This window comes from Oryctolagus cuniculus, chromosome 5, assembly GCF_051225735.1.
Source record: "Oryctolagus cuniculus isolate XC-2025 breed Fujian yellow rabbit chromosome 5, ASM5122573v1, whole genome shotgun sequence".
Taxonomy (NCBI): Eukaryota; Metazoa; Chordata; class Mammalia; order Lagomorpha; family Leporidae; genus Oryctolagus; species Oryctolagus cuniculus.
The window spans coordinates 14818467-14838273 of NC_142871.1; the positions used below are offsets into that span (position 1 = coordinate 14818467).

Consider the following 19807-nt stretch of genomic DNA (forward strand, 5'->3'; position numbering starts at 1 on the left):
AGACAAGATTTAAAGGGCTATTATCTATTCCCTATGCAAATATTTTAACTGTTGCAGTGTTTGACAAAATGGGATTTAAAAAAATTTGCAGAGTACAAAATGTTCTGTTTACACTGGCGTTGCTGACTATCCTACAATATTCAGCACTTTTAAATACATTATTTATGAAAATGTAGTTATAATGCAAGATAGAAAATATTTATAATAATCATTTCTTTTACAAATGCCTGTTTTTTCTGAAAGTGTTAGTGTGTTAAGAAATATTTTATCCATGTCACTTAGATATTTACTATTTGAATAAAATTTTTCAGTAATATGTTGAAAAAAGATAGCAATGAAGATGTTTACAAAGTCATATTTTTTCCTAAAGAGTAAAGAAAAACTAAAAGAATCATTCTTTTGTGAAGTTCTACTGTTCCTAAACTATTTCTTTTTTCTTGATTAAAACTGAGTTTATTATGCTACTATGATGTATACACATATATGGTGTAGTATCATACTTGTTTCTGTGTTTGAGGCACAACGAATTGGTGCACATGACTAGAAAATATGTAATATACTATGACACCACGCATGCATCAGCCTTTTTAAATGTAAACTTTATATTCTTGTTGTTACTATATATGATGGTGACCTGCTAGTCGTAAGTTATCTTTATAAGATACTTTGGACTATTAATTAGATGAATTGTCTGTTTGACAATAACTGTACTATTTTACCAAATGTAAAAGATAAGGGCCCTTATCAAGCGTCCTAATCTCTAACCTGGGCATTTGTGGAATAAAGATTTTGAAGCTGGTATATGCTTTTGAAACTTGGTGAGGAAGTAGTGGTGAGAATGATTCTACAGCAGATTTACACACAGACGTTAGTAACCATGCTATGTGAACATTCCTGTGCTAACTCACATTTTCAGGGGAGAGGAGAGTTTCTCATTTAATTTTAAAAATGTTTAAAGTTTCTAGGATTGTTTGTATATTTGCAGCTGTACCAGTTTTTTTAAGTGTGGTGTGACTCTTTTCTGTTTAAGTTACAGAGCTATCATAAACAAACGGAAGCCTTCAACTGGTGTCTATGCTACCATTCTAAGAGCACAAGATTTGTTTTAGAATTTGATTTTTCCTATTGAGTAAATTCCTCCTTGGGGGAAAATTAGCACTTTAGAAGGAGCACTTCGTGTTTTAGATTGCCAAGATATCTTTGTGTACTGTTAGAATCTGCTAATTCACAGGGAAAGAGGTTAATGCACTTTCTATAGTACCTAATCTCAGATGTATCTAATTATAATGGAAAGAAAAGTAGAAGACGTAGATTATGTATATTAAATAAATTGGGGATTCAGGTTTCTTTAGAGTGATCTTGTACAATCACAGGACTAATGGATGGGGAACACTACTCTGGCTAATTGTTACTATGTTACTCGAAGTTAGTGTACGTGCTCTGACAGTGCTACAAGATAGATATGAACAAAGCAAAACACAATTTTAATACTGAAACTATGAAATGCAAAAGTCAAGGCCATAATGTGGTCTTTTTTTGAAATCTTAAAATATGTACATAGGGTGACCAGTTATGAAATTTGGTCATGGTGCATGGGGTATTTATTAGTGTCCTTTGATGCTGCCTAGGTTCTTACTTACAGAATGAAATGTGTATTGTATACTTACCTAATAGCTCAGTTTTGTAAAGGACTATAGAAATAGGCAAATAATGTTAGGAGTCAAAATGCATTTTCAGCCCCTTATACTGAATTACAATAATACCTAACTCTTTTGAATTTAACCATTTCTTTCTATACCCCTTTAACTTATACTGAAAAAAATAAATCATATTGTAATTGTGACAAATTAGTTTGCAAAAAATAGAAAATATTCAATGTTTTAGTAAAGAAATGTAAATAGAAGAAATTTAAAATAGATGCAAAAAACAGAAAACTGAGGATTGTTGGGAAGACTTTATAAAATTTCTTAGAGATAGAAAATGCCAATAGTTCCAACCCTATAAAACATAAATTTTTAATACTTTGAGCTTTATAATGTTAGCAAATTATTTTAAAAGATGGTAAAGATAGTTCCAGAAAATTTTCTTGCCCTTCTATTTACTTTGACCGTTTATGACCCTAATTTTGAAAGTATATTTTAAGCAAATACTTATGTTTGAGTGTTTTTAAGTTTTTAAATTTCTACCAAGGTAAAATATTTATTCTCCTAAGAAAACATTCAATACATAAAAATTTTAATCATTCCTCATTTGCTACAGTTACAAATGTTACCAGTAAAACTGATACCAAAAACTTGTTTCAGGTTTTCTCTGCAATACTTAGAATATCCTTGGAACACACACCAGTGCTTAGAGTGGCAAGCATTGTTTCCAAATTCCAAACTGTGATTTAAGTATTTTTAAAAATTCTTTGAAGTATTACTCTTTTAGTCTTCACCAGTCCCAACTGATGTTTTTTCAGATTATGCAAGAGGACACTCAAGACTGACTAATGAGAACATTACAGAAGACAATGTGCTGCCCTAACTGGTAGCAGGTCCCAGTATGTGGCCTAATATTATTCCTGTATCAAATGTTCTAACAGGAGTAGGTAAAGGAATGCTATTAAGAATTGATGAGAATAACCAAATATTTTAAGTATTGCATATGCTCAACTTGAAATTCATCATTTCCTTGTTATTTATCATATAACAACTCTTGTTTCAGCAATTTCAGAATTTTATAACTGCTAACTTAACAGCATCTGTTCTAATAGCATTCTAGCACTTGAAGAGTTAATAAGTAAATATTTTAGAACAGTTAAGCAGATTGTGTTTCTGTCCTATGATTAGATACAGTTCCTTTCCAAAGACCTCGCTCATAGTGCTGTGTTAAAACGATGCCACATACTGTTGTTACTAATGGAAATGTATGTCCACAGACTCACATATGGAATATAGTGAAAAAACAATGGGAAGTCAGAATTACAAATTTGATTTCAAGCTGCATTTCTGTCTCATGTGACTGTGGACCTCTGTGCTTTTCCCCTACATTTTCCAAACAGACATTATAACTCAGATCAATTATTCATCCAAAAAGATAACTTTATTTTAAGATGAAGGACTGTATCATTATTACTACTTCCATAATGTGATTCAAAATCTCTACTTTCAGTTCAATAAAATCATACCAAATCTGTAATCTAGAAATATTTCTTTCAGTACACACACACACACACACTCATATGCTCAGCACTGAATATATTATATATTTTATATGTAAACATATATATGTTAAAGTTTAAATTAAAGTTTAAGAGAAATTATTGAAAACTTTATTCTTCCAAAGGAAAGAAAATGACATACTCAAGGATAGGAATAATATAAATATCAAGTTACTTTACCAAATATATAAATGGGTGATAGAGCTAAAACTAAGTTATAAGACACCATTAGAAAAATTCTCTTTAATATTATGGTAGTATGATTTTCTTTTTTTTCTTTTCTTTTTTTTTTTTTTCTTGACATGCAGAGTTAGAGAGAGACAGAGAGAAAGGTCTTCCCTCCGTTGGTTCACCCCCGAAATGGCCGCTATGGCCAGCGCGCTGCGCCGATCTGAAGCCAGGAGCCAGGTGCTTCCTCCTGGTCTCCCATGCAGGTACAGGGCCCAAGGACCTGGACCATCCTCCACTGCCTTCCCGGGCCACAGCAGAGAGCTGGACTGGAATAGGAGCAACCGGGACAGAATCCAGTGCCCCAACCAGGACTAGAACCTGGGGTGCCGGCACTGCAAGTGGAGGATTACCCAAGTGAGCTGCAGTGCCAGCCCAATAGTAGTATGATTTTCTTTAAGAATTTTACCATGAAAATATGGAAAGAAAAAGATAATAAAAGATAATGTTTAAATGTTCATGAAAGTTTTCATTAAATCGTTTGAGAATAATTTTAGACATGCAGAAAAATTACAAAGAAGTTCAAGAGAGGTGCCAGATACTCCACACCAGTGGAACATTAGTCACAATGAGCCAATATCAATTTATCAAGTACGTGCTGAGTCAGATTTCCTTAGTTTTCCAGCTAATGTCCTTTTTCTATCCCGGGATCCCATTCCGGATAAAGTTGTCGCATCTCCTTGGGTTCTTCTTAGCTGTTTCTCAATTTTTCTTTGTCTTTAATGACCTTGATAGTTTTGAGTACTGGTCTGGCATTTTCTGGAATATTCCTGTGTTGATATTTGGCTGATACTTTTCTCAGGATCACACAGTGGGCTTTGGGTTTCAGATGGAAGACCACAGAGGTGCAGGACCATTCTTATCACGTGCTATCAAAGGTACACGCCATCACCATGACCCTTCTCGCTGTGACTTTCTCAAGCTTTAAGATGCTCTCAGCTTTGGCATTGACCTTGATCGGCTAGCTGAGATAGTGGTGGTTGATGTTGACCTTGATCACTTGGTTGAGGTAGTGTCCATTTGATTTCTCCTCTGTACAGTAAAATATTTTCAAAGAGGTTATATTGATAATAAATTTACTGGGTATATAAAAAGAAATTGGAGCAGATTCCTCAACACTAGTATTAGATTCCAGTAAAGGTTACTAAGAAAGGCTTTGAAGAAAATACAAAGAACCTGCTACCAGAAGATGGAACAGGTAAACTCCAAAACAGTGTTCACCTGCATATTCCCCTGCCAGAGGAGAAAGCCAACTTCTTCCCTTGAGCTACTTTAATCCTCCACATACTTTGGGTATCAAAGAGCTTAGTCTTATTGTCCTAAGAAGTAATTAAAATTGATCATCGTTTTGCTCAGTGCTTTTCTGTATGCTGTTCACTAAACGATGAACACCATGATAATATAAAAGATTATCTCACCCAGCTTTAATCTGGCATATATACAGTGTTTGTTGTATATGATTTGAAGATGTTAAATATTAAAATGTTCAATTATGTGAAATTTAATCGTATTGAACATGTGTAATTTTTTATTACCATCTTCACTCTACTTAATCTAAACCCATATTTTGGACTCCAATACTTATTAGTGGACTATAAGGAAGTTTTGAATGCATGAATACAACTTAAGAGGCACCTTGCTTGGTTATTTTGCAACGTCAGAATAACTAGGTACTCATAAATTGAATATATAGTACAGATTATTTTTCTCCAATTTTCGTTGTTCTAGATTTTTCCTTGAATCTGTTTTTATCATTTTACCTATGTACAATAGACTTCTTAAAAATGCCAGAATCTTCACTATGTAATAGAATTTGAGCATGACAATAATGTAAGGAAACTCAGAAGCCTCAAACTAAGCATATCTGACTTTTCAAAGTAAGTCAAACTACAGTTGTTTTCATTTGACTATATTGTGGAAACTTATGGATGTTATTGTAAAATGCATATGCATTATATTGACTTTCTTAAAATGTTTTGAATTTTAATAAAGAATTCACCAATGTATCCTTAGACAAGTTACTGTTTCATCACTGGTTTAACACTATAGGAATAAAGGGTACACATATTCATGACTAGGGAAAATAAATTCTGGCTGGATTCTTTACATTGTTTTGTAGGGCTATTGCTTATTACAATTTTTCACTTTTTATATATAATAAAATATATTCTTAAAATGATTTGAAAATTCAGCTGAGAGATTTATGTCGAGTTCAAATAACTCCAACCGTTTACTTATATGGTGAAAAAAACTTTTTTTGACCAGTCCTATTCTATATTCAGATTAAAATTAAAACGGATTTCAACAACTATATTGCAACAAAAGTTTTTATAAAATAGTGTAGCCTTTATAAAGAGAGAGAATTGGAAGTTTGAGATACTTGAGTTTTTAAGTAGGGGAGCTCTTTCTATTTATTCCTTGGAGTCATTTCCTTCGGTCACTGTGTTAAGGGCTGCACCCCGGCAATTCAGGTTAACTGGAGAATGTCACACCCGACCTCAAAGGCCTGATTAGATGACTCAAGGGTATTTCTCAACCCTAAGAGCTCCCACTCCGCCATCTCTCAGCAGCCAGCGACCCCGCGGCCGGTTAGGGCCGGTCGGCCGCTCCCTGCCGCCCGCAGCTTGGGGCAGTGACCGCGCGGGTGACCCTTCGAAGGCCTCGCTGTGTCCTCGCGCTCGTCTGCTCAGCCCCTGGACAAAGCAGCCACCGCGACTGGGGTGGCCGCGGCGGGTGGGGAACTCACTGGGCGGCACACCTGCCGCGCCTTACCGACCGTGCCAGAGGGGACGAGGAACCGGAACACACCCGCCCAACACCCACGACCACCCTAAAAGTCGTCTTCCGAGACCTGACGGTCAGATTGGCACTGGGCACAGCCAGCCTCCGTGGCTGCGCCCTCTGCCGCGTCGCGGACACCAGGCTGTCCACTCACTGCTTGGGGAACAAACTCCCGCCCTCAGCAAGCGGTTTCCCCTAGCAGAGAAACGCGGCTCAGCGGCAGCCAGCAGGTGTTTCTGACCCAAGCGTTAGGACACTGGCGGAGCCCCAAATCTCCCGGGCCCGCTTAGCAAGGCGGCCCCGCCCCTTCCGCTCTAGGCTCCGCCCCCTCAACTTTTGGCCTTCGCTCAGCCTGCCGCGTTCTCACGCTAGGCCGGAAGTTCACACCAAAGCTTCCGGGATGTCATTTGACGCGTGCGCGTGCGCTGGGCGGGGATTGGCTGGCTCCGGTGCCCGGGTCCGGAAGTGGCGTAGTGTTGCGGGACCCGCCATGTTTGGTTTCCCGGTTTGGTCAGGTTCGGCCGATTCGATCTAGCTATGCGGTCCCGGTTTCTTCGGGGAGCGGCCCGGTGTCTGTGGGCGCGGCCGGCCCTGGGCCCCAGCCGCCGGCCTCTCAGCTGCGGTCACCCGGCGGTGGAGGAGCTGTTCGCACGCGGCGGGCCCTTGCGGACCTTTCTGGAGCGGCAGGCAAGCTCTGACGCCCCGTTGCAGGTCAGGAGGCCCGAGCTGGTGGCGGCCGCCAAACTCCTGAGCGAGAAGGAGCAGGAACTGCGGGAGACCGAGCATCTGCTACGCGGTAAGGGCCGGGCCGGGGGGCGGCATGCGAGCAAATCCTTGATCCTTTCGCATAGGCCGCTTAGGACGGCATTGTGCGCGTTCCGATCGCTTCCTCTCTGGTGCTTGCCTGCCACGGTGCTCCGCCCCCTTGCACCCCACCTAAATTCACATTTGTGGACCGATTGCGTGCTCTCGGGATGCCGCTCTTTAGCTCACCGAGAACCAATGAGGCGCTCGCCCCGCGAAGGCCTCCAGGGCGGCGTCCCCTCGGTCTGGCTTGGAGACCCTCTGCGGTAGCATCAAGAGCTGGGTCTGTGCACGTCGGACGTAGAATCTGAGATCTAGGAACCTGCTTCTTAGCAAGTTTCCCGGGTCATCTGTGTGCACTTTACATCCGGGAGGAGGCCTGGGTTTCCCTGCGTCCCAGGGATGCCGGGCTGCTTGCTGGTCCATGGACCACACTGAGGGTAGCGAAGCTGCAGACCGACTCGCAGTCCTCTGTGGGGGACAGAATTTATGGTAACAGAGCGGAAACGTGAAGAAATGGAAGTGTAGGCGAGCCAGAACTGTCGGGGATGTGTTGCAGAGGTGTAACGGCCCGCTCTTGTCGGATACAGTAGTTCATTGATCCCCTTCAGTGCCCGAGGTTTTCCTTAACTCTCTTTATGTATTAAATTATCTAATTCACGCGGTAAGGTGCTAGCTCCGTGTGACAGAAGAGGAACCTTAAAACAGAGATGAAATAACTCACTTCAGATTGATTCCATTTACACAGATGGGATTGGACGGACTCCAAATCTCACGCTCTTAATCACTGTACTCTTTATTAACCAAGAAAGCACAGCGGGTGTGGGGTAGTGGCCTCTTGGAACCATTTTGTTAGGTGTCTTCGTGGAGGAACGACACAGGACCCTGCGCTGTTCTTTTGTCTGCTCGGCCCTCCCCGGGTTTGCTGCTGGTTCTTCCCGGGTTGGCTACCGACCCTTCCACCTCCGTGGAAGGGCGGTTCCCCCTGCCACTTTCCCCACTTCCGCCGGGGAGCGGCACACCGCCGGCCGGCTCTCGGGGTCTGCACAGGTGTTCCTTCAGATAGATGTTCCCCTTAGATGTTCCTGGTGCATGTTGTCTCTCTCCTCCTTTATAGTCCTCCTCTGCCAATCCCAACTCTGCTACCCACACGCCGAGTACGCTGCTGTCCTCCAATCAGGAGCAGGTCCTACAGTTTATTGGTTGAACTGGAGGCAGCTGTGTAGAAGCTGTTTCTCCCTTCTCAGCGCCATATTGTGGGAGAGCAGATGCATAGAATAAGTCTTAATTCCAGTAACTTAGTCTAGTCCGAGTTGCTCCCCACAGTAAGGGAAGTCAAACACTAATCTAAGATGTTGATCTTTATCCTGTTGGCAGAAGGGAGCCAGCAGAAGGTTTTAGATTGAGGACTGAGTGACAGAAGTAACTCTGTCACCTAGGAAGCTCTATTTGTGGCAGGTTAGGTGTCAACCTAGAATTCTGAGATTGAAGATTAAAAAAGGCTAATTGAGTAATATGAATGAGTTAAGGAGACTGTAAATTAAATGATTTAAGAGAAAAGGAGCATGCCTAAAGAGGTGGTTTTTGGGGGAAAATTTATATTGTTTTCCTAGTTTAAGACAACTTTAATACCCAGTGGATTTAAAGGTTAAGTGTTTTAAAAATCAAAGTGTAGGAAAGTTAACAGAATGCTCAAAGATTGTGGATGACAGAATGCAACTTAGTTTAAAAACAACAGCAAATCTTTAGTTCTTAATTCTGTCTTGGACATTAATAATAACCAAAAGGGGGTGGGGGGATTCCCTATTAGAAGCTTACAGCATGGTGAGAGATACTTAAGAAGTTATATAAAAATGTAAGTGAATGAATTTTTTAATGGCTTCAATAAAGAAGAGTGTTATAAAAGCAGAAACTGGGCCGGCGCCGTGGCTCACTAGGCTAATCCTCCGCCTTGCAGTGCCGGCACACCAGGTCCTAGTCCCGGTCGGGGCGCCGGATTGTGTCCCGGTTGCCCCTCTTCCAGGCCAGCTCTGTGCTGTGGCCAGGGAGTGCAGTGGAGGATGGCCCAAGTGCTTGGGCCCTGCACCCCATGGGAGACCAGGAGAAGCACCTGGCTCCTGCCTTTGGATCAGCGCGGTACGCCGGCTGCGCGGCCACTGGAGGGTGAACCAACGGCAAAAGGAAGACCTTTCTCTCGGTCTCTCTCTCTCTCTCACTGTCCACTCTGCCTGTCAAAAAAAAAAAAAAAAAGGCAGAAACTGGCATTTAAATGGGTCTTTAACGATAAGCATGAGGTTGTGAGGTGGTTCAAAAGTAACTGAAGATAGAGGTGACCAGCAAGAACAAAGGTATCAAATTCTATGCAGGAACATAGAATAGGTATGGGAGATGATCACGTTGCTGAAATATGAAACAGTTATGGACCTTGCATGACAAAGAATTTGCATTTGTTTTATGGACAATGGGAAGTTAGCGTATGTTTTTAAACAGAGAAATGTTATCCTTTTTTAAAAAATATTTTATTTGTTTATTTGAGAGGTAGAGTTACAGACAGTGAGAGGGAGAGACAGAGAGAAAGGTCTTCCTTCCATTGGTTCACTCTCCAAATGGCCGCAACGGCCAGAGCTGAGCCGATCTGAAGCCAGGAGCCAGGAGCTTCTTCCAGGTCTCCCATGCAGGTTCAGGGGCCCAAGGACTTGGGCCATCTTCTCCTGCTTTCCCAGGCCATAGCAGAGAGCTGGATTGGAAGAGGAGCAGCAGGGTCTTAAACCAGCGGCCATATGGGATGCTGGCGCCACCAGTGGAGGATTAACCTACTCCACAGCACTGGCCCCAAGATGTGGTATCTTTTTACAGAGAAGTGACATCTTTTTTAAAGAAAACTTGGCCCAAGATGTGATATCTTTTTACAGAAAAGTGACATCTTTTTTAAAGAAAAGTTATTAGTGAAGTCATTCTTGAGGATGAATTGGAGTATTCTCCAGAGGCCCTGCTGGCTGAAAGGCCAGTGAGGAAAGTGTTGAAACTTTTCTGAGGGGAGGTGGTGGTAAGCACAGACATGGTTTACAAGACATTTGAGGAACAGCAGTTAGGAGTTGTTGGTTTATATCCTGAGAAGAATGAAGGAGAGACAGAAGTCCAAGAGACATCCTAGGCTTCTGTCTTCAGAACATGAATGATACTGTTATTTAAGATGAAAATATAAAGAAAAAAAAAAACAGGAGCTGTGTGTTGAATAGAGAAATTCAGTTAAAAGTACATACAACAGTGATGTTCAGAGAAAGACAGCTATACTGATCTAGGAGAAAAAACTACAGACACTGAAGAAAAATTGGAGCCTCAGTATTCATGAGAGTACTCAAGATACACAACTGCATGATAAATGAAGCCTTGGAAATGGAGAAGATTCATAGAATATTTGTAGAGATTAGGAACAGGCAGCAGAGAAAACTGTCAAAGATCAAGAAAGAAGAGGCAGAGATTTGGGATTGTAAACGAGATAGGTAAGTGAAGTTGTACAAATAAAGAAAATGTCAAGGAGTAAGAGATTGTCAGTATCTGATTTAAGAATAGTAAAGCGTGTGTCATTCCACACAGACTGAAAAAAGTGTTTAGATTTGGCAGTTTTGACAGTGATTATTTTAATAAAAATAGTTCTAATTTGATTATGGCATTCAGTCTAACGGTTTGAGAATTTTAGAGATAATAGAAGAGAAATGACAAATAAGGAATATTATTTCTAGAAATACGGGTGGGAAAAAGGATAGCAACAAGCAGTTACTTCAAAGATTGAATAGAAAAGGATCTTTCAGAATAGGGAAGCCATAAACACCTTTGCAGGCAGAGAGAAGGTAAGGAAAAAGTATGCATGTGGGCGGTGCCCAGTAAATGTGTTTTGATTTACAATCTTGAAAGAGAAAATAAAGAACTACTGCATTCTCACTGCTTATGTATAACCCAATTCTAAACTCTAGAGCTGAGCCCAATATATATTTCTATGATCCTCACTCAGTTCCCAGCATGGTTGGTTCGTAATTAAATAAGCACTCAGATTGGTACTTTGTAAGGGTTTGATTTTTCAATAGAGGGAACAATTTGTAATAGCCAAAACAGTCGTCTTCCCTCTTTCTATAGGCTGCTCATTGTCCATAGAGTAGAGAAATCAAAAAGTATATATATATATATTTTAACTTTTATTTAATGAATATAAATTTCCAAAGTACAGCTTATGGATTACAATGGCTCCCCCCCCATAACTTCCCTCCCACCCGCAACCGTCCCCTTTCCCACTCCCTCTCCCCTTCCATTCACATCAAGATTCATTTTCGATTCTCTTTATATACAGAAGATCAGTTTAGCATATAGTAAGTAAAGATTTCAACAGTTTGCACCCACACAGAAACACAAAGTGAAAAATACTGTTTGACTACTTCTTATAGCATAAAATCACAATGTACAGCACATTAGGACAGAGATCCTACATGAGGAGTAAGTGCACAGTGACTCCTGTTGTTGACTTAACAAATTGACACTCTTGTTTATGGCATCAGTGATCACCCGAGGCTCTTGTCATGAGTCACCAAGGCTATGGAAGTCTTTTGAGTTCACCAACTCTGATCATATTTAGACAAGGTCACAGTCAGAGTGGAAGTTCTCTCCTCCCTTCAGAGAAAGGTACCTCCTTTTGTAAGGTTAGAATGAGAACTGAAATGATGGAAAAATAGTAGGGGTAAAGCCAGAGAGAGGGGAGTACTTCATGTAAACATTTGTAACCATTGGACAGAATCTAATGTTTTTAGGTGGATATTTATTTTATAGTAATGAAACATTTACAAAGACAATGAAAACATTGTGCTTTTTAATTCAGGTTGGTTTTATTGATGAACCTTCTCTTGCCCCTTTGGTCTTTCTAACTAAATGCATTCATATACTATTTACTAATGTATTTTACATAGGTAAAATTATAGAAAAGCTTAATCAGGTTCTTTATATTTTTATGTTGTTTTAGTTTTAAAAGAATAACAAGGGGCCAGTGCTGTGGCACAGTAGGTTAATCCTCTCCCTGTGCTGGTTCTAGTCCCAGCTGCTCCTCTTCCAATTTAGCTCTCTGCTGTGGCCGGGGAAAACAGTGGAAGATGGCCCAAATGCACCCACATGGGACACCAGGAAAAAGCACCTGGCTCCTGGCTTCAGATCAGCACAGCTCCGGTCGTTGCAGCCATTTGGATAGTGAACCAACAGAAGGAAGACCTTTCTCTCTGTCTCTCCCTCTCACTGTCTGTAACTCTACCTTTCAAATAAATAAATAAAATCTTTAAAAAAAAAAAAAACAATAACAATACAACTGTTAACCTTGAAAAGAAAAAAGTTAAACTGTTTCCTTTTCCCATTAGATGAGAATGAAGATTTAAGGAGACTTGCAGAGAATGAAATAACTCTGTGTCAAAAAGAAATTACACAGCTGAAGCAACAGGTATGGTATCTGTGCAAAAACAAAGCATTTGTGCTGTTATTTCTTAGACATTTTATTAGAGGTTTATAAATAACAATTCAAAAAGCAACCATGTCTTTACTACTTAGAATAAACTTTTATCTTTTTTCCAGCTTTATTGAAATATAATTGACAAAATTGTATCTATTTTAAGTTGTATACAATATGGTTTGCTATATACATACTTGTGAAATGATTACCATTATCAATAAATTGGTTTTTAAAGCAAGAAAAGATACTCCTCATGTGGTTCTATTTTCATCATACTAAAAGGGATTGCAGAGCTCTCACAGAGAAAGAGTAATGTCATATTAATAGGATTTTCTGGAAAGGCAGTAAAACATTAGTATATTTCTCTTTTTTATTTTTTTTTTAAGGGGAGTGGGGAAAGACAATGAGTAGAAGAGATTATACAGTGATAGTAGACTGACCTCTTCAGGAACAGCAATGTATTAATCTTTCTATCTCAGGCACTATTTAGACTATCAGACCACAATTTTAAGAAGTGAATTGTAGGGGCCGGCGCCGTGGTGCACTAGGTTAATCCTCCGCCTGCAGCACTGGCATCCCATATGGGTGCTGGGTTCTAGTCCCGGTTGCTCCTCTTACAGTCCAGCTCTCTGCTGTGGCCTGGGATAGCAGTGGAGGATGGCCCAGGTGCTTGGGCCCCTGCACCCACATGGGAGACCAGGAAGAAACTCCTGGCTCCTGGCTTCGGATCAGCGTAGCTCTGGCTGTTGCGGCCATTTGGAAAGTGAACCAACGGAAGGAAGACCTTTCTCTCTTTCTGTCTCTCACACTGTCTGTAAACTCTACCTGTCCAAAAAAAAAAAAAAAAAAAAAAAGAATTGCTTTGATTTTATGTGTGGGAGAATTGTAAAACATATAGGAGTTATAGAGTAACTACATGAAATTAGAACTCTTCACTCTTTGTTGATTCTGTAAAGCAGAGCTTCAAAGGTCAATGGCAGTTATCTTTTTGGGATAATAAGTGATGGAACATGTTAAGGTGAAGAAGGAGCCAGGAAAAGGAACATCTAAGAGATACTGCCTTTTCCCTAGCCAAATGTGAAACGCATTGGAGGTTAATGTCCTTGACACCTACTCTAGAGGAAGTTTTACTGTAAAGTAAAAAGGCAAGTGTAGCCTGCCTTCTACCCTTTTTTCTAGTTTCTGTGTGTGTTTGCGTGTGTGTGATTTAGAAGGACATGTACATTAAAGGCTCCTATTCAGTGGCTAGGAACCAAGAAACAAAATTTATTATTTGTTATTTAAAGATTCCAATGATTGTGTTATAGTGGCATAGGCTACAGAGATAGAAAAGTATTATCAAGTATAGCTTCCTGCTAACATAAAGTGTGATCAGTTTAGAACCAAAGTACACTTGGATTCCATTCTAGCTCTTCAACTTTCTAGTTGTTTGTAGTGGGCAGCTAGATTACTTAGCCTCTCTAAACTTAGTTTGACATTAAGGTAGAACTGTTAATAGCTGGCTACCAGTACCTACCCAAAATTGTTTTAAGGATTAAAATACAGGGGCTAGTGTAGTGGCACAGTGGGTTAAGCTGCTGCTTGCGGTGCTGACAACCATATTGGTGCTTGTTTGAATCTCAACTGCTCTGCTTCCCATCCAGCTTCCTGTTAGTGCACCTGGGAAGGAGGGGAAGATGGCCCAAGTCCTTGGGCCCCTGTACCAGTGTGGGAGACCCCCCCCACTACGAAGCTTCTAGCTCCTGGCTTTGGCCTGGCCCAGCCATGGCCGTTTGCGGGAATGTACCAGCAGATGGAAGATCTCAGTCTCTCTGTATCTCCCTCCATCTAACTGTACCTTTCATACAAAATAAAATAAAACTTAAAAAAAAATTACAGTGCTCAGCAGAATGCCTGTCATATACTAACAAATCAATACATGTTGGTGACTTCTATTAAATGATCTAATCTAAGAAGTTTTTGTTCTAGGTCCCCTTAATAGTACCTTTTTTGTGTGTGTTGTTGTTTTTAAGATTTATGCATTTACTTGAAAGGTAGAGTTACAGAGAGAGAGAGATCTTCCATCTGCTGGTTCACTCCACAAACTGCCATAGCTGGGCCAATCAGAAGCCAGGAGCCAGGGGCTTCTTCTGGATCTCCCAATTGGGTGTGGGGGCCCAAGTTTTTGGGCCATCTGCTGCTTTCCCAGGCACATTAGCAGGGAGCGGGATCAGAAGTGGAGCAGCCAGGACTAGATCCGGCACCCATATGGGATGCTGGCACTGCAGATGGCAGTTTTCCCTGCTATGCCACAGTGCCGGCCCCAACAGTACATTCTTCAGTGCAAAACATACTATCATAGTGGAAGGAAGACTGTTGTGGGCACATAGGTTTGAAGTTAACAAGTCTTTTAACCTCTGCTAACCCCAGTTGACTTTACTTGTGAAATGAGGGAATTAGACCAGGTCACCTGTAAGGGCCTTTCAGTTCCAAAATTACAAGTTTTCTCTGCTGTTTTAAGAACCTTGTAAAAGTACAACTGGAAATTGAGTGCTTTTGTTTTTCTGCCATGCTGCGCCTTACATTTCAGGAGGGTAGAGCCTGGATCTTCTGCATTCTGTATACAAATATCGTCATACTCCCACCAAACACTTAATTCTTACCAACTGAAGAGTGAGCTGGTATAAAGCATACCATAATGCTAAGAAAAAACAAAAACAGGCCTGTGAGTTATAGCTGAATCTCATTGTCTTTATAACAGTTAACATTAATACTTTCTGGAAGATATGCATCATATGGTTCTAATTGGCAAGATAATTGAACAGCTCTCAGTAATAAATTGCTTCAAGGGACTTAAATATTTAAAAGTGCTTCTGTGTAATCACTTAGCTTCTTTCTGGTTAAGTTTTAATTAATTCTTAATTACAGGAGAGTTGATATTGTTCCATTTACAGATCGTTTTACTTTTGGTTCCCTCAGAAGAAACAGATGAAAATGATTTGGTCCTGGAGGTAACTGCAGGAATTGGGGGTCAGGAGGCAATGTTGTTTACTTCAGAGATGTTTGATATGTATCAGCAATATGCTGCATTTAAAAGATGGCATTTTGAAACCCTGGAATATTTTCCAAGTGAAATAGGTCAGTAAACTGTTCAGTTTGCTTTGGGTAAATTTTAGAGTGTGTCTTTTGTCTGCCTGTGTCCCAGGAAAAAGGTTTGAATGATTATAACGAGGTTTTATGGCTTATTTGTAAGGATGCTTAAGTAGTTTTATGCTCATTATTTACTTAATAATTTTAAATGCCAAATATTCCAGTTTTGAAATGGCTTATAAGTTGTAATGGATACTAATTCAGCAGTACTGATCACTGAATGACTAATTGTCTTTAAATTGGTCTTTTAGATGTGTTACTGATGTCACTTCTTTAGCACCATAAATGTTTGCTTAATCATTGTAACCAGTAAATTAGAAGAATATTACAGCCTTGCTAAATGTTTCATTTTTTTTTTTTATTTTAAATACTTCATGATAGTAGATGTGATGGTCAAATGTTTATAAATGGGTGGAATAATTAAAAACAATTCTGTTTTCCCTGTATTTTCAAAGGTGGCCTTAGACATGCATCCGCCAGCATTGGGGGTTCAGAAGCCTATAAGCTCATGAAATTTGAAGGAGGTGTGCACAGAGTACAGAGAGTGCCAAAAACAGAGAGGCAAGGCCGCATCCATACTAGCACTATGACTGTAGCAATACTACCCCAACCTACTGAGGTAAGGCAAATTCCTCTCCTTAGAATCTTGAGCCTAGCATGATTCCTTATTCCCAGAGTGTCATACAGAGTTTACTAAATTGAGTATCTTATTATTATTATCTTCCTCACATACTTTGAATTGCTTTTGAGAGCCTATTATCCTATTCCAATATAGGACGGTGATATTCCACAATAGATGGTGATAGCTAAGGATTTTAAACTGATCCAATCTTACATTATATTTACCAGTTTTTTGCATCACTTACATAGATACTGTGAGACCATCTCTATAGCTAAATGTTAACCTATTTAAATAAGGGCTGGTTGACTTTAAGGACACTTTTCCTTTGTGTGACAGATTCCTAGGGTATTAAAGCAAGAATCTTGTTTTACAAACAGTACAATTGCTACTTCATAACTCACATTAAAATAAAAAATTTTGTTAGTGTTCCTAATGAGTATACTTTATTCTCACAAAGCAAATTCTTAATCTATATTTGCGTAATAACTTTGTTTAGTTCTCTTAGGTCTGGCAGTGGAGCCCAGTAGGTTAAGCCACTACTTGCAATGCCAGCACCCATATCAGCTGCTCCGCTTCCAATCCAGCTCCCCACTAAAACAACTGGGCAGGCAGGGGATTATGGCCCAAGTACTTGGTCTTCTGCCACTCACGTGGGAGACTAAGATGGAGTTCCTGGTTTCAGCCTGTTCCTAACCTGGCTGTTGTGATCATGTGGGGAATGTATAGGAGATGGAAGATCTCTCTCTCCCTGTCTATTCCAGTCTGTTACTTGTCTTTCAAATAATTAAATAAATCTTAAGTTTTGTTGTTTAATTTCCCTTCTAAAAAGTGATAGAAAATATTTTTCAGAATGGTCTATGAATGATTTGAGGAGAAGGAATTTAATTGAGGGTTTCTATTAAGTTTTTGGGGAAAAGTATTATTTGACTCTATAATCAGATTGATGGAGGCCCTTTGCTTAAATCTAATTTTCCTTTGAAGCCAGAACAGTTGAGGGAGTAAAGTAGAATAAATGGCAGGAACCATACCTAGAAACTAGTCATTTAGTTTAAGCATCTTTGGAGATACAAGTTTTTAGTAAAAGATGGGAGACTGAAGTCCACATATCATCTAATTCTTTTAGTAACTATGTGAGGGTGTCCCATAGCAAGACTTGGAGGGCCTAGGAAATGGTAGTTTTTACTGGAAGGGTGTGGATATGTCACAGAGTGGTCCATGAAACACCTTTTTATACCTAGTGCTACTTTTTTAAAATTTTACTTTTATTTATTAATTTTATTTGAAAGTAGAGAGGCAGACATCTTGGAATTCACTGCCCAGATCCCTGCAACAGAGTTGTGCTTGGTCAAATCCAGGAGCCAAGAATGCAATCCATTTCTCCCATTGGGGTGGCAGGAACCTAAGTACTTGAGCCATCAAGTTAAGTCAAATTAAGTCTATACCCCTGACTTTTGGCCTTTGTATTTCCATTTATCTTACTTCTGCTTCCAAAATGTTTGAAATTTAACAATATAAGCCCATCGTCTGGTTAAGCTAACTTTTTTTTTTCTTTGCCAACATCTTTTAACTCAGAAATACTTGGTAAAGTCTTATTTTAGCTCATTATTTTCACATTTCTGACTGAAACTAGGATCTAGTGTTTGTTACAAAGAAGAATGGTCTTTGGGAATTAGGGAGAGGATTTCTGTTACTGTTCTGTATTACTGTGATTCCCTACTCTTTCAAAAAGTAAAAAAGGTTTAAAAATGGTATCCTTCAAACTACTTTTTTCTTAAAACTAAACCTTCTAAATCCTAAATGAGTTCTGACACAGAATTATAAATGAGCAGTCCTTGACTTTATATAGTTGGTACACATGATTTTTAAAAATCTAAACTTTTCTTCTTATATATAGATTAACCTGGTGGTTAATCCTAAAGATTTGAGAATTGATACAAAACGAGCCAGCGGAGCTGGGGGGCAGCATGTAAATACCACAGACAGTGCCGTCCGGATAGTTCATCTTCCCACAGGTATGCACTGTCTTTCTTCAGTTCAAACACTCAAGAGAAATCAATTTCTCATCCTCCATTACCAGGGAAATATACACTGATAAGATTGATTATTAAACACTTGATTGATCAAATTTGGAATCCTTAGCTGATACTCTCCTGGAAATTGCAAATCCAGGAACAGGGAGGGTTCCAATCCTAGAGAATTTCTTTGTAAATGACTGTAAAGAGAAGGTATATGGTTAATCCTTGAAGGTGGACTTCTGAAGTTTTATGTAATAGTTTTAGTATGAAGTAATATCATGAGTTCTTTATCAGAAAGTACTCTAGCTCACTGGATCTTAGTCTTTTGAGGGAAAAGAAAAACATGGACTAGAGAAAATGAAGACAATAGCTCTCCTACCCAGAAACACACATACATAACAAAGTTTTGCATATAATTTTCTTCCAGTAAGTACATTCACAAATTTCCAGGTTATCTGACTAGACAGACAAAGGGACTGTACCCAAATCTTTTCTTAACTCTCCAGTATACTATTAAATAGAACTAAACATGTTTCCCAAGTATTCTTACAGTGATTTATGTGTGATAAAGAGCATATGGATAGGGGCCTGTGTTGTGGTACAGCAGGTTGAGCCACCAGCTGTAATACCAGCATTCATTGAGCAGCAGTTCAAGTCCCGGTTGCTCTGCTTCCGATCCAGGTCCCTGCTAATGCTCCTAAGGCAATGGAGGATGGCTCAAGTGCTTGGGCCCCTGCCACCCTTGTGGAAGAACTGGTTGGAGTTCCAGGGTCTTGGTTTTGGCCAGGACTGTCACCACTGAGGCCATTTGGAGAGTGTACCAGCAGATGGAAGATGTCTCCCTCTATAATGCTTTTCAGATAAATACATAAGCCTTAAAAATAGCATATGGATAGCATTCCTCAGTTATCTGGAAAGAACACAAGGATCCTTTACTGTTAGTTGATGGTATGCTAGTTGATAGGGTTTTTTTTGTCTTAAATATGAAAAAATCATCTTTTAAGTTTTAGGATGCTGTCATAACAAGAAGGGAGGTAAAATGGAAATCCTAAGGATCTTTAATTTCTATATATCTCAGTTTCTAGTTATCACTTTGAAGAAAGTATGATAACTTGCTGAGAATTTGGGAAAACAATCCTTATTAAATGATTTATTCTTCAGTATATATGCCTTCAGTATGGAAATACTTTGTGCTATAGCTCAAACTCCAATTTTTTGATTAACTATAAAATATTGTTTATAGTCTTCCTTTTATATTAGAGTCCTGTTTTTCTCTCTTCATAAAGGAAGAAGAAAAAGAATGAGATGGAAATGAAGTATTCCTTAATAAATAAAGAAGATTTTCTATTAAAATTCTTTCATTCTCATAACAATATTCAGGTATTGTTTCTGAATGCCAACAAGAGAGATCTCAACTGAAAAATAGAGAGATGGCCATGAAAAAGTTATGTGCAAAACTCTACAGCATGCATCTAGAAGAAGAAACAAGTAAAAGATATAATGCCAGGAAGATTCAGGTAAAAATCAATTTAAAACATGCTTTA

The 19807-nt window shown here is 39.5% G+C and overlaps 2 protein-coding genes across 5 annotated transcripts in view; one reads left to right on the forward strand and one right to left on the reverse strand.

The window, feature by feature from the left end:
- MTRF1L (mitochondrial translation release factor 1 like) overlaps positions 1-19807 on the forward strand; it is a 23010-nt gene continuing 3203 nt past the window's right edge. Inside the window, exons 1-6 of one of the 4 annotated variants that reach the window (XR_007922784.3) lie at positions 1-7007; positions 12409-12488; positions 15431-15614; positions 16082-16245; positions 18143-18260; positions 19550-19780. Coding sequence is in view for 2 of the 4 variants with exons in the window: in XM_002714942.6 (XP_002714988.1) it covers positions 6749-7007; positions 12409-12488; positions 15431-15614; positions 16082-16245; positions 18143-18260; positions 19644-19780 (942 nt within the window). In the remaining 2 variants the exon portion in view is untranslated. The remainder of the gene's footprint in view (positions 7008-12408; positions 12489-15430; positions 15615-16081; positions 16246-18142; positions 18261-19549; positions 19781-19807) is intronic. The other 3 variants (XM_002714942.6, XM_089332566.1, XR_007922786.3) reach the window with 3 other exon arrangements.
- LOC149126418 (uncharacterized) overlaps positions 12522-19807 on the reverse strand; it is a 15306-nt gene continuing 8020 nt past the window's right edge. The window contains exon 4 of the mRNA XM_089332404.1: positions 12522-13322. The gene's annotated coding sequence lies outside the window, so the exon portion shown is untranslated. The remainder of the gene's footprint in view (positions 13323-19807) is intronic.